Source organism: Asterias amurensis, chromosome 6, assembly GCF_032118995.1.
Source record: "Asterias amurensis chromosome 6, ASM3211899v1".
Taxonomy (NCBI): Eukaryota; Metazoa; Echinodermata; class Asteroidea; order Forcipulatida; family Asteriidae; genus Asterias; species Asterias amurensis.
Window position 1 is genome coordinate 10400368 of NC_092653.1, and position 14709 is coordinate 10415076.

Here is a 14709-nt window from a genome sequence, read left to right on the forward strand (position 1 = left end):
CATGGTTATGTATGTTTGGTTGGTAACGTTTTTCTGACCAGCTGCTTTAGCACAAAAAGTAGAGCCTAAGCACAACAAAATGTCGCTAACCAGAATAAGGTTACCAGAAAAACTACCATGTCACATGTACAATTTGTGACTGGTTTCCTGCTCATTTCTGCTTAGCAGACAATTATTAATCAACATTTTCTGCTTAGCAGCAGCTCCATAAAATTGGGCCCTGGTCCTTGATAATCTTCAGGAGATATCAGACGCATCCTTAACTCTCAGTTTCTACGAGACAGAGCTTCAACTTCATGGACTCTGATGATCCTGTAATTCCAACTAACATTTAATCCACCGTGAATATTAAATAAACGGTTGCAGATCAATTTCCTTGTATGAGCAGACGCCCAGCGCCATGAGCCAAAACCAGCCTGATGTTTATGAAACCCACTCCATTACTGATAAACTCTAAATGCTCCTGAGCAACCATGGTTTTTCTGCCTCAGTGAACCTTCTAGTGGTAGTCCATTACTGAGTGTTATTGCATGCCATTTCTGGGGCGCTATTACTTCTCTTGTGGTTAACCAGAAGCGATCAGTTTGCATTTTCTATGATTCCATTTGGACTTGGTAGTACCAGGGTCATTAATGGTGAAAGCCGAGTAACGCCAGCTGGTTCCTGCTAGATCACTTTGCTTTGATCTGTATGGTGATGCTCTGTCCTCTTTTAACCTTCAAGAAAGACTCTGCTAGGGTCGAAACATCAGGCCATTAACTATTTTTGTCATTTATACCATCGGTCCTTTTGGTTGGTAAGTTGTTTGCAACAGCTTTAATTCTATTTTTTCATGTCTGGCCTCTTTTCGTAATATTTTCTGTTGGCTGGTTGGGAATGAATGCTATGATAAGATGTGAATAGAACTTGGCGAATTGAGAACATTGATTGCATTTGTTTGCCATGAGTTAAAGGGAAGGTACACGTTTGGTAATTACTCAAAACAAATATTAACTTAAAAACTGACTTGGTAACTAGCATTGGAGAGCTGTTGATAGTATGAAACTTGTGAGAAACGGCTCCCTCTAAAGTAGCTTAGATTTTGAGGAGGAGGTAATTTCTCACTAAAATAATAAAAGACTTCTAGCCAGAAGTCTTTTATTCCTATCTGAAAGCACACAAATTCGTCATCAAGGGTGTTTTTGCTCTCATCATTTTATCGCAACTTCGATGACCAATTTAGCTCAAATTTTCACAGGCTTGTTATTTTATGCTTATGTTGGGATACACCAAGTGAGAAGACTGGTCTTTGACATTTACCAAATAATGTGTACATTCCCTTTAAAAGGTAAGTTTAAGCTTTGTTGTAAATTTGTTCATCTATCTTCAGAGTTGCCGTACTCTACTTCCGTAATTCCATTTTGTCTCGGTATTGGTCATAGTTGTTGTTGGGTTTTTTTGTGATTTTTGCTGTTTGTTTTACTCATTGTCCTTTTGCTGCTGTTGTTTATTTATTTGTTTCTTGATTATTTTGTTATGTGCTTGTGTACATTTTATTGAATGGGCGAAATGTACAATAAATTATTATCGTTATTATTTTTTCTCACCTCTACAGATCCAACATCTAGCCATCACCGCTATCCAGCGCAATGTGCGCAAGTTTTTGGCCGTTAAGAACTGGCCATGGTGGCGACTGGTAACCAAGGTGATGCCATTGCTGGATGTTCATAGAACGGAAGAGGAACTTAAAATGAAGGATGTAAGTCAATTCTAACATGGGGGATAGGGGTGGGTGGGGGAGGGTTTGACATAGTTTCAATACCTTAATTTTGAATCTGGTAGTCATGGTACAGTGTACATGTAGTTAGTCAGTTAGTACAAGCCAATAAAAAAGCAAACTGCAGTAGCATTGTGCACTAATTCTAAAAATAGAAGCTCTGTACCTGTATCCCAAACAAGTGTCAATTTAACTAATGAACTCGTGTATAGACCAATCCGACGCGCACCGGGCGTGCAAGTGTTGAGCACCGCACCATTTGCTGCAGTGTCTTCAATACTTAGATTGTGCACAAAAAGACATTGCAGTTGGTAATTTTCAATAGAGGGCGCTACCAATTTTGTTTTGTCGGATTGGTCTATACATTATATGGTTTTTGTTAACTTAACTCGTGTGTACTGACAGTGACTGTTCTACATTTGTCCTACTGCGGAATGGCGCACTGATGCGGTGATTGCGCGAGTGGCGCAAAGTTTGTCTGACATTTGGGTATTTTGAGCAAAAAGTGATGTCATTGGCAGACTTCTTCCTACTTCATTTCATTTAGGCCCAGCCCCTAAATGGTGTGCCTTCCTTTAGTCTGATTTCTAATGTTGTTACCCTTTGTAAAACCAGGAAAAACAATTATTCAGAAAAAACTCTCTTAAGTGATGTCATTAGCATTACTGTGGAGTGCTATGAGCTGACTTGTTATCACTTATCAAGTGTTTATGATATCTGTTTCAGAACAGTTATGGGTTGTAATCCTACCCCTAGGTACTTGTGGATATTTCCCCGTCCAGATATTTGTTTATTATTTTACAGCAATATAGACCCAAACCGAATATCATTATACATTGCTTATACAAACAAGACTATCAAAACTTTGGATGTAGACTTCCTTAATTCAACATTTAATGTACATTTCTTCATCTTTGTCTCACACACATATCCTTTTCCCATAAAATAACAGCAGAATTGTTAAAGGTTTAACTTTGTCCTTTTCTTGTTAAAGGGTTAGGGTTCTTTTTTGTACAACACAAACAGATTTACATTTAATTTACATGGGTTAAAGATAATGATGGCAGAAAGCTTTCCTGAAATTATTACTTGCTTAGATGCTGTAGTTTTTGAGAATTAAATAAAATGATTGTCACAAAAATCACTTTTAGCATGTTCAACGGATTTGCATGACTGTCCTGAAAACATTGTTCTGTGATTTTCACTTTTTTTTCTCAAAACTTGACGACTAATGCAGCTGAAACTTCCACAGATAAATTTTATTACTTGTACATCTGATGTCACAGTGAGTGGGGGTTTATGTTATGGCCAAAAACTTGATCTACAAAAGGTATCAAAACCCTTTAATTTAATGTTGTCCTTCCTTAGTTATTAATCTAACTTTGTCCTTCCTTAGCATGAACTGACTGAGTTGAGAACCCGAGTCGAGAAGTTGGATAAAGAACGGAATATTTTGAAACATAACTGCGACAAGATGGAGTCCAGGGTAAGTGTTTGAAATATTTAGATAAAGGTTTTTTATTTAGTTATTTATTTCTTATCTATCCTGGAAAAAGCCTTTCAGTGAAACACTCTTCTGCCAAAAGTACCCGGCAAAAAACAAACATTTTTTAATAAGCAATGACGTTTGCAATATACCTTAAAAAATGTTTTAAAACTGTAGCTGAACTCTTCTATGCTTATACACACATTGTTTAATTGTATTCAGTATCCTGGACCTTGCTAGAGAATTTGACATGTTTTGTTAGTTAGAATAGAATAGAATAATGTTTTATTGTCACTTGTAAAAAACAAATATTAGTACAGTGAAATTCGTTTTGGTTTTGCGTGTCTAAAAATATGTTGTATAAAAATTACACTAAAAATTTACCATTTATACAAAAATGCATTGAAATATAATAAAAACAACTCTGAAAAGTATTACAATATACAGGCGAAATACAAAAGATAAAAACGATAGAATTAAAATCAGAAATAGACATTCATGATTAAAACATGTCATTTAGAACATGAACAGCTGTGGGATAAAAACTCTGCAAAGTACGGTTGGATCCACATTCAATTGAACGGAATCGATTCTTAGACCGCATGGGCTGAAAGAGGGAATGTGCCGGGTGAAACTTGTCATCTACTAAAGAGAGGGCTGGTTTTTCAACTCGAGAGAGATACAGTTCATCAAGTGATGGAAGTTGGCAACCTATGATCTTACTTGCAGTGCGAACGATCCGGCTGATACGCTTCCGGTCATCGGCTGTTGCATTTCCCCACCAAATTATCATTGTCTGGCATAATTAGTTAATGATCAACTCAATTGTTGAGTACATGTAATAAGGAATTGAGTTTAACAATGCCCTACTCTAGAAGTTACTGAATAACTATTAAAGGAACAACATCATAAGTAATTGTTGGAAAGGTTTGCGGTAACACCATGTAATGACTATCTATTGAGTTGAAACCAACGGTTCTTTTCAGAACCACCCCAACTTATTAGAGATTACATGGTGTTACCGCAAACCATTCCATATCGTATTTCCACCATGCAAAGTTTCAAATCCTACTTATCATAAGTAATTGTTGGATCTCTAAAAAAAAATATGGAAAATGCCTGACCTTGATCCTTTTAGTGTTCTTTTAAGTGTTAGCCAGCCTTCTCATCTTAACAGTGGTCTGCTGGCCAAATGCCAGTTTATACACCTGAGGGCCAGTCAACAAAAAAGTTCAAAACGGTCCGACTTGCTAGTTCATTTGAAATTTGGACTAGTGAAAAGGCTGGTGGACTAGTGAAATGGCGAGCTAACAGGCCCACTGGCTAGTCACTGAAGAAGTTAAGGGCAAACCCTGTCAGCATTTACCAACCCCCTTGTGGTCTTGATAAAGAATACAGGATATTTGTGTCTCACTATAATTCTATATTTACCCTTATTAGCATCCTCCTCCTTCCTCCTTCCTCCCCCCTCCAACCTGACCCTCTTCCTGCTCATGGGGCTAGGAACATTCTTATAGTAAAGGCAAACCTGTTCAATGTTGTGGTTGAGCTGTGAAAACTTAACCCAATCAACCGTCTATTTGGAACATTGTTGGTAGAATCAAACATCTGATGCATTCTTGAAGGAACATGTAAAGTGACAGATTTTGATAGAATGAAATTTTCACTTCAGACTCAAAGGAGTGGGTAAGATCAAATTTACTTTCTGTGGGACTGGAACGTTGTGTGAGTAGAGCCCTATGTTGACAGTCTCCTTGTATTTTGGTTAATATTTTTGTTCTTGGGCATCAGTCAGAAGGGGATACAAGGCTGGCTAGTTATGGCTAGTTACATGTATCTACAGCACCGGTATGTAAACCGGGAGGTTTTGGGTTCAAATCCCGCTCTAGTCATTTTTTCTTTGTTCACTCCACAATTTCCCAGTTAGTTTCCCTTGTAATTTTTATTTTTTTTTATACATCACCTGAAATTCATGTTTTACAAATACAAAAATCTCGTCAAATTAATTCAGAAAAATCCTAATCTCAAATCTTTCCTGTTAATTTTTGCAGATGGCTGAAATGAGCGCCGATCTTGCTGAAGAGCACACAACGGCCAACAACGCATCTGAGATGTTAGAAGGAGAAACGTCCGAACGGCTTAGACTAGAGAAAGAACTTAAGGATATGAAGGTGAGGGCGCTGTTCAGGGCTTTTAGCTGTGGCTTGGTCTAGTGGCAATACAGCTGTAGAAAACTGTCGGTCAGATAACTGACCTGACAGAAACATGGGATATTATTCAAACCTCGACTTGGTTCCGGCTTGGGCTGAGGCTTGGGATCCGGCTCTGGCTTGGGCTACGGCTCTGGATTGGACTCCGGCTCAGGATTGGGCTCCGGCTTGGGCTCCGGGTTGGGCTCTGGCTTGGGCTCTGGATTGGGCTCCGGCCCTGGCTTGAGCTCTTGCTCCAGGGCTCTGGATTTGGCTCCGGCTCAGGATTGGGCTCCAGCTTGGGCTCTGGCTTAGGCTCTGGATTTGGCTCCGGCTCAGGATTGGGCTCCAGCTTGGGCTCCGGCCCTGGCTTGGGCTTTGGCTTTGGGCCCGGCTCTGGCTTGGACTTTGGATTGGGCTCTGGCTCTGGCTAGGGCTCCGTCGTCTATTTTAGAGCAGTGTACATTTTGCACCTACATGTAGCGTTTTCAACATCGAACGCTGTCCTGAGCTGAACTGAAGCCTGGGTTGTTGAAAAAGCACCTGTATCAATTCGTGCCAGTCAAGTGAGGTTTTCAGTGACATCCATGTACATATCTTTTACGGGTAGCTGAGGAGAACCTGTATCTGAGTAGTGGTTTTGAGAAGAACCTGTATGTCTTTCTTGTCAATGATTGTGTGAATGATTTTCTTTCTTGTCAGGCTTCTCATGTGGCTCTACAGCGTAAGACTGAACGTCTTGAGATGGAGGTGATGGAGTCCAGGATGATGAGGTCATCTTATATGGACGGGGACATGGGGAGCAGTGATGAAGAAGAAGGTAGGGAGACTGTGAATATTGACATCTTCATTATTCCATATCTTAAGCTCCGAAATGTTTTCGCCATTTACCATTTTGTATACATTGGGTAAACCAAAATAATGAAATTTTAAGCTGCCTGGAATTAGGTCAATTTTTTGGGGGGCTTTGTACTTTGAATTTATGATGTGAACAATTTATGAGTGCATGCTATGTACATTGTAAACCAGAAACACAGAGTTAATCCCTGCTCTTCCACAATAAGTGGAACCCTAGTACACAGAACCTACAGCTTCAAGGCACTGTACACCTTTGGTAATTGTCAAAGACCATTGGTGTTTCTCAACATATGAATACAATTTTAAAAACGGTGAAAATTTGGACTTAATTGGTCGTCTAAGTTGTGAGGAAACAATGAAAGAAAAAACACACGCTTGTCGCACAAGTTGTATGCTTTCAGATGCTTAAATTCGTACAGTATGTTATTATTTGTGTTTTCATGTATTTGAAATTATTTCCCTTACAGTTTGCCAAATAAATTAAAACAGGTCTCAAAATACCATGTAATTAAAATTATTATTCGACGGAATAAAACAAATTGTTGATACATGTGTACCGTGTATAGCATTGGATACTGCCCAAAGAAGAAATTGCTTTATAGCAAAAATTAGATTGAAACCAGTCAAAAACATTATATTTCATCATGATTTATGGAAACCTGTTTTTTGTATTAATTTTGGTTTTTATCCATAAACCGATGTGTGTTAGCACTGTATACTCAATACTTCCTCGAGTCCTGTGGAAAAAATATTACAGGCATAATATTACTCGAACCCACAACCCTTGCAATTCTAGAGCAGTGTCTTACCAACGTGATTGCCCGGTAGCTAGAGGCATTTTTTTTTTTTTTTTCGTTTTTTTGTTCTTCTAACTTGAATTATTGAGCATAGCTGTTCAGTAATATTTACCTCCAGACATGGGTTTGATTCCTGTTGATAACATGATTGATTGTAGATTCCATTTATCGGACCAAGTACGAGCAAGCAAGACGAGAGATTGAGCTGACTAAGAAGAGATTGAACCAAGAGCATGAAGAGGAACTGGAAAGCATGAAAGCTGCCAAGAAAGCCATTGACAGACGGGTAAGAGGCATTTTCTTTCTGTTTTGGGTTGGGGGGTTTTCCTCGGATAGAGAAGTCTTTTTTATAAAGAGAATTCAAAAGGTCGACTCAGAACTATGAGTTTGTTTCTAAGGATTGTGTGGATTTCATAAAATTGGTTTTGCATATTTTGGAGCTCCTGGGAACTTTTTTTAGCAAGATTGATCTCCAAAATAAGTGTTAATTTATAGTTTTTTTGAATGGCACAAGTAAAAGCCAAGTATAACATGTATACGTGTACATGGTATAAGAGAACATATATTTGAAAGGCATTTACTAAACTTGATTTGTATAGGCGATTTGACCTGTGACATCACATGTTTACAAAAAAGCCACAGAGCCTGGACTTCCTGCAGGCACGATTTGTACACAGCTCAATGGACGAAAACATAAAATCTTATGTTTTATAGAGATTGCACTGTCTACTATATATCCACTTTTGATATGATGAAAGGGGCACATTTTAAAAACTTGTCCAGCTTTTACTTTCATAATTCTTGGATTTAGGTGGAAATTGACACAAAATGTCAACTTTCCCATATGACCTGTGCAATATTGTGCCTGCCGGAATACTCAAAGAATGTACAAGGTCACACTTATTGTAAACAAAGTTCACATGGTCTATAAATCATTTAGACAATTTGGGTCAATGCAACTCCTATGGGATTTTGGTAATCGGTAAAGCTAGTTTGTAAACTGGGCGTAGCCCTCATTGAAGTTATATAACTCTTACAAACAGGATAGTGAAAATAAAGCTACATGTATGGAGATAATTGTAGGTTTGTCTTTGTACGAGCACAAATCTGAAAGGATGGTCAAGTCTTGTCAGAATAAAAACTGTCTGTTGTTGGATGGCCAGACAGCCCCATCAATATGACGTTTTCTTATCTTGACTGATTAAGACTGACTGAGTGAATTATCCTCATTCATTGACTCATCCAATGTCTTGTGTAGAGTAGTGCTACCTTATTATATGGTTACCATAGCAACCACCTGGAATCTATAGTCCGGGGTTGAGGTGACCCGTAACTGCTAAAACTTCAAGACAAAATCTAAACAAAAGATTGATGGTAATTTGTCATCAATGCTGAGTGTTATCCGCTTGGACAGTTGATCTCACTTCAGATAAGGTTTGATCAGTTAGACAGAAAAAAAACATGTTTAGCGTCCCAGCTTGTTTCCTTTTCAGAGGCAATCCCTTAATTTTTTTAACAAAACAAAATGATTCTTTTTAAACGAATGCAGGCAAAAAAAATATAAATTTTGAAAAAATACCACAGTCGGTTGTCTTAAAAAATGTGCAGGCAGCCATTCATTTTAAAAAACTAAAATAATAGGTCCTCCTTCCTTTTTTCAAAAAGGCAGGACGCAAAACATGTTTATATTTTGTTTTGCCTTGCATTTGAAGCTTGGCATGGTTCTGGGTACAGGAACTAACCTATGATTGCCTTAAACGGTCAGCTCTATTCTTTAGGAGGAGTGGTCTCGTTGATTGAAAGAGGTACATGTATCGATGTGATGTGAGTGCATTGCAAGAGACAAAAGTCATGGCTGTTTCGTTTCTGAATCACTGGTTTGACCAAGACGCAGCTCTATGCAGCCATCTGTTAAGTATTGCTGATTTGATGTGCAGTCAAATCTTGCTAAACAAGCATTGACCTGGTAACAGCCACAATGTAATACAATGTTCAATACATCAGTTGTGACTGGTACGTCTTTTATTTTTGCACCAAGGCAAGGTTGTCCGTACATATACCTGTGTCATACTTGGATCTATATGCCGTCAGAGGGTTAAGCAGTAAATTTCTTTGAAAACATAAGAAGTGTTAAGAACCAGCCACTTGCAGTGTATTCCAACATGGAATGTTGACGAGGAACCACTTTCTACAGGGAGATTTGTACGATTAAGCACCAATGGTCGGGGGTGCGTTTTCGTAACCGAACAACTGTTTCAGTTGAATTGGCCTTGGTTAATAACTGGCCTATGAGCGAAACAGTTATTGGTTACAGCCGCAAAAATTCTGATCATTTCGTTGTTTTTGTTTCCAAGATGGCGGAGTCCTTGGAGGAAGTCGAGGAGGAGAGGAAACAGGTCAGCATGCTGAAACGCAAAGTACAGAAACTCATAGGAGAGGCACAAGATACCAGACTTCATCTGGAGTCGCAGCAGTCCAGGAATGCTGAACTGGAAAAGAAGCAAAGAAAGTGAGTGATTTATTCATTTTTACATCCACAGAATTTGTTTACAAAAAAAAACATATTCACTACATTTATAACTGTTGTGGTGTAGCGGTTTAGTGCAGTAGACTCAAGTTTCGGTGGCTAAGTTACATGTGAGTTTGAATCTAGGTCGAAGGCCCTAAAATAATTGGTCCTATTTGCCGAGAGAAATTGGGACATTTTTCAAGATTGATGCTTTGACGTTCAGAAAATTACACCGGTGTAATGGTGTTTTTAATTGGTGGGGGAATAACTTGACGGGTCCTCGGAATGACCCATATCATATTGGGCAGAGATTATAAGCTCAAGAGTCAATGAATAATTTCCCATGTGATGTAAAAAAGTGTGAGACTTCTAAGTATTTGTTTGCGTATTTTTGAATATTTAGCATTTTGCACTGTATGCTACGGGAGTTTATTTAGTTGGATGCACCCTAAAGGTCTTTAACAACACAGCTTAGATTCGAGTGAAACAAACTTCCGATATTAATCTTCTTCTTCTACTTCTTTTCTTTCTGACAGGTTTGATGCCGAGTTACATAAAGTGCAACAAGATCTCCACACGGAGCACTTAGCCAAGGAGCGATTACATCGGGAGAAAGAAGCGTCGGAAAGTGAAAACTACGTCCTTAAACAAGAACTTGAGGTAATCTACACTTGATTTCAAACAGAGATAGAGCTTAAGCCATTGTTTTGATGTCATTTGGGGTTCAACCTCAAATTACTCAATTTACCGCTTGTTTAAAGACAGTGTACACGTTTGGTAATTGTCAAAGACCAGTGTTCTCACTTGGTGTATCCCATCATAACCATAAAATAACAAGCCTGTGAAAATTTGGGCTCAATTGTTTATCGAAGTTGCAAGTAAATGACTAAAGAAAAATCATCCTTGTTGGAAGAATTTGTGAGCTTTCAGATTTAAGTACAATGTATAAAAGACTTCTAGCTAGGAGTCTTTTAATATTTTAGTGAGAAATTACCTTTTTCTCAAAAACTAGGTTACTGCAGAGGGAGTCGTTTCCCACAATGTTTTATACTATCAACAGCTCTCCAATGCTCGTTATCAAGTCAGTTATGAAGTTAATATTTGTTTTGAGTTATTACCAAAATTGTACCTTCCCTTTAAAACTGAGTTTCTCTGTTACTCAACTGTGCAATCATCATGTGAGAGATATTCTCCTTAGGATGATTCTAAGGTGTTCAAAATGTTACAGATTATTAACATTCTGGTGGGTGATCATTAAACTTCCCAATTGCCTTTTTAAAGGACCTCCGAATGGACATGACCGTCAAAGAATCTCGCATCGAGGAACTTCACTTTGAGATGACAGACCTGTCCTCTCACGGCACCAAGGAGGTGATGGATATCGCCTCCGTCAAGCGACAGAAGAGGGAGCTGGAAGCCAAGATTGAAGACCAAGAAGAGGAGCTGGACGACCAGGCCGGGAAGATACTCCAACTGGAGCAGACTAAGCTCAGATTGGAGATGCAGCTGGAGAGACAGAAGCAAGCTAGTCAGAAGGAGTTGGAAGTGAAGGAGGAGGAGTCCGAAGCTGCCAGGAGCACTTTCCAGAGCAGGGTGAGTTGGAAGAGGTTTTAGTTTGTGAACCTTGAAAAATCAATCGGCTAAGATTGTTTAAATTCATCTCGACTTTTAACCACTTACTGCTGGGTATTTAAAAAAAAAAATAGTTGTGCTCACCTGCTGGGTTTATTTTTTAGAAAGTTCTGAAATAGTTGTATGGTGTTGAGAAAATGTATGTAATTTTGGTTTTTACCCGTACACTGATGTGTGTTAGCACTGTATACTCAGTACTTTCCTGAGTCCTGTGGAAAAAATATCACTGAGTACACAGTGCTAACACACATTGGTGTGTGGGTATTAGCCAACATTAATATTCTTCAAATCCCGATGCAAATTTAACACCTCCTATAATATGTTGAGAATATTGTTGTCACAATGACACAGAGACTTAATTAAGTAAAGACAAGAAGTACTCTCATAAAATGTGGCTAAATTTTTGCCATAAGTCACAGTCATGGCATGCTGGGATCTTGGGCTTACTTCCTAATGTTAAATAAAGTGGTGGCATTCTAATGGTCAATATAAAGGATTTACCTTTACCTTTAGGTGCTGGGCTAGTTTGATGGTCTAGTGGTAAGACATCTGCTCTGGAAGGGCAAAGGTCATGGATTCCTTTTTAAGCTTGGAGTTGAACAAAGAAACCACATCAAGAGAAATATAAAACACAAATAATAGTCTTTCAGGGTTCAAGATTTAATTTTTATTCAATCACGCTAAACAACTAGATAATTTTCTTTTTCAGTGGATTTTACAGCAGAATTAAAAAATGATGCAAATTTAACATTTGAAAACTTTTCTGTCTTTAAATTTCAGCTGAAGCAACTTGAGAACCAGATGGAGGAAGATTACAAGGAGCGGCAGTCGCTGATGAGAGACAAACGGGACCTGGAGCACAAACTCTCTGACTCGCAGGAGCATCCTCGCACCTCGGATCGGGACGTCGAGAGACGTCTCAAGAAAGATCTCAAGAGGACGAAGGCGTTGTTGAACGACGCCCAGACGATGATGGACAAACAGAAGGCGTCAGCTCCGAGCAGCACCAAGATTAAACAGCTGAAGAATGAGGTAAACAAATAATCACATTTGGTTGAGGGTGTTGTTTTAGGTGCTGCTGTGTTGTCTGCAATGTCTGTAATTTTTATGGTTTTTTTTAGCTGCTTTAAATTCTGTTCTTTCCTCAGATATTTTGCTTTTATATGTAAATTGTCTATAATTGATGTTTGATAGTGATATATTTATTTTTTGTGCATTTTATTTTTAAATTGTTTATTGAATGTAACTAATGTAATTTTTAATGTTTCTTTTGATGTATTTTGCATACATGTTCATTTCTAATCAATAAATTCAGCCATTTGGTTACAATGTGATTTCTTATTAATGAAATAGAAATATATAATACTATCATAAATTTTCATGCGGATTTCAATTTGTATTTATGGTCAGCTTGAGGGTGCAGCTTCAGACTTAACCAGTGTGATTCGCATTAATTTAAATATATTTAAATATATTTGATATTTTTTCACCATAATATTTTATCTTTACTAGTTGGAGGATTCACAGTACACCGCGCTGGCTGCAGTCAAGTCCAGACAGAGTATGGAGAATGAGTTATCCGAGCTACAGAATCAGCTAGATGATGTCAGTAGGGCTAAGGTAGAGGTAAGTCAAAGAATAAACGGACTCTCCTGGGGTGCGTTCCACTTCCCCAGCCGTGACACCTGTGTCCTTAAGCACGCCACGTAACCATTGCTTCGTCCTTCGGATGGGACGTAAAGCTGTTGGTCCAATGTGTTGTGTAACGCATGTAAAAGAACCCAGTGCACTTATCAAAAAGAGAAGGGGTTCGCCCCCGTGTTCCTTGTTTGGCTGCTGAATGCGCTTATAAGGTGCTACATAATTGGTTCTCATAACTCATAACATCAATATCCCTTCTTTCTGTATATTGTATATACTAAGCGCCTTGATTACCTTGTTTGGTATATATAAGACTTCGATATTATATTATTGTTATTACTTGCGCAAATAGATAAAATGTTTTTTATCGTTTGAACGATTGTTTGCACACTTCTTGATGTCTGTTAATATGGCTGCACTCTGTAATGAAGATGGCGATACCGCATACATATTTTGTTGTAACATTGGTTTTTGCTATATTGAAGTTATATTTTAAACCTCTGTTGTACATGTACATACATCATAATATCAACTAATTAAGTTGTTCCACCTGACTGTGTTATCAACCAAAAAATATCTTCTGCTTATCGTTTAGTTGTCCGCCATCACTTACACCTAAGAAGTACTTCACCTATAGTTGATAACATTTGCCAATGGTGGCGGTGCACAATTCTTTGCACCCGAAATTGCTGGCGAAAGTGCGTAAACATTGGCAACGTGTGCACCATTTCAGTAGCCGAGTCTGCATACTCCTAAGGAGGTTGAGATGCTTTTAGGAATACTGAAGGTCCAATGAACAGGAGCAATAATGCTACATGTATAATAATAATAACTTTCGATTTATATAGCGCCTAATAACTAATACTTAATTCTCTAAGCGCTTTACATTAGTGCCCTGGTCATAGGGCCAATAACATCCCTTTTTAATGTTTCTCAGCTCCCTTGGGAGTATACAACCTGGGCAACAGTTTATATCGCTCCAAAGGCTTTTTCATTCACAATGTCAACCTCTACCCTCGCAGGTACCCATTTATACCCCTGGGTGAAGAGAAGCAATTATAGTAAAGTATCTTGCTCAAGGACACAAGTGTCATGACCGGGATTCGAACCCACACTCCGGTGACTTAGCACCAGAACTTGAATTCGATGCTCTTAACCACTCGGCCATGACACTCTACAAGACGCATTGATGGCCCTACTTGGCTTAAAACAAATGCATAATGACTTAGATTAATATTAGTTATTGTCATTATTATTATCATTATTTGTTGTTGTTATTATTTTTATTGACTTTGACTGATTTGTGTCGTCTAGGTGGAAGAGAAGTTATCTCAGCAAAGCCGTGAGATGAACGACCTCACGACGAGACAAGAAGATCAAGAGGAAGATTTCAATGATCTCCTCAAGAAACACAAGGCTCTAGTACTGCAGGTGAAAAAAAAAAAATGTCTCTCAATTCTTAAATATTATACTGAGCAATTGATAACAGCTTTTTCTCCCACATTTGATTTCTGTTTTTTTTTACATCTCAAAGTGGGACCGGTAATGGTTGCTTGCAATGTTTGAAGAGATGCCAACATTGATTTTCAAAAAAGAGCATTATCGCCGAGCACTTTGTTCCAGGGCAGATTATACATGTAAAACCAGGCATGCAACCCGTCAATCGTAAAATGTGGACAAAATTTGTACACTTTTCAGCGCAGATCGCTCAATGCAAAGACAATATGTTAATGTATAGTTATGGTTTAAAGGAACGTTACAGAATTGGTAAGAAACAAAAATCGTGAAGACCACAGATTTACAAAAAAATTACACGGTCTAATGATGATGATAGTTAAAAA

At 38.3% G+C, this 14709-nt stretch overlaps 1 protein-coding gene across 6 annotated transcripts in view; it reads left to right on the forward strand.

The window, feature by feature from the left end:
* LOC139938437 (unconventional myosin-XVIIIa-like) overlaps nt 1-14709 on the forward strand; it is a 149194-nt gene that overhangs the window by 61206 nt on the left and 73279 nt on the right. For all 6 annotated transcript variants that reach the window (XM_071933963.1, XM_071933967.1, XM_071933966.1 and 3 more), the window contains 11 exons: nt 1595-1738; nt 3153-3242; nt 5294-5413; nt 6134-6251; nt 7245-7372; nt 9441-9595; nt 10132-10255; nt 10877-11188; nt 12008-12259; nt 12740-12853; nt 14183-14299. In XM_071933963.1, coding sequence (XP_071790064.1) covers nt 1595-1738; nt 3153-3242; nt 5294-5413; nt 6134-6251; nt 7245-7372; nt 9441-9595; nt 10132-10255; nt 10877-11188; nt 12008-12259; nt 12740-12853; nt 14183-14299 — 1674 coding nt within the window. The remainder of the gene's footprint in view (nt 1-1594; nt 1739-3152; nt 3243-5293; nt 5414-6133; nt 6252-7244; nt 7373-9440; nt 9596-10131; nt 10256-10876; nt 11189-12007; nt 12260-12739; nt 12854-14182; nt 14300-14709) is intronic.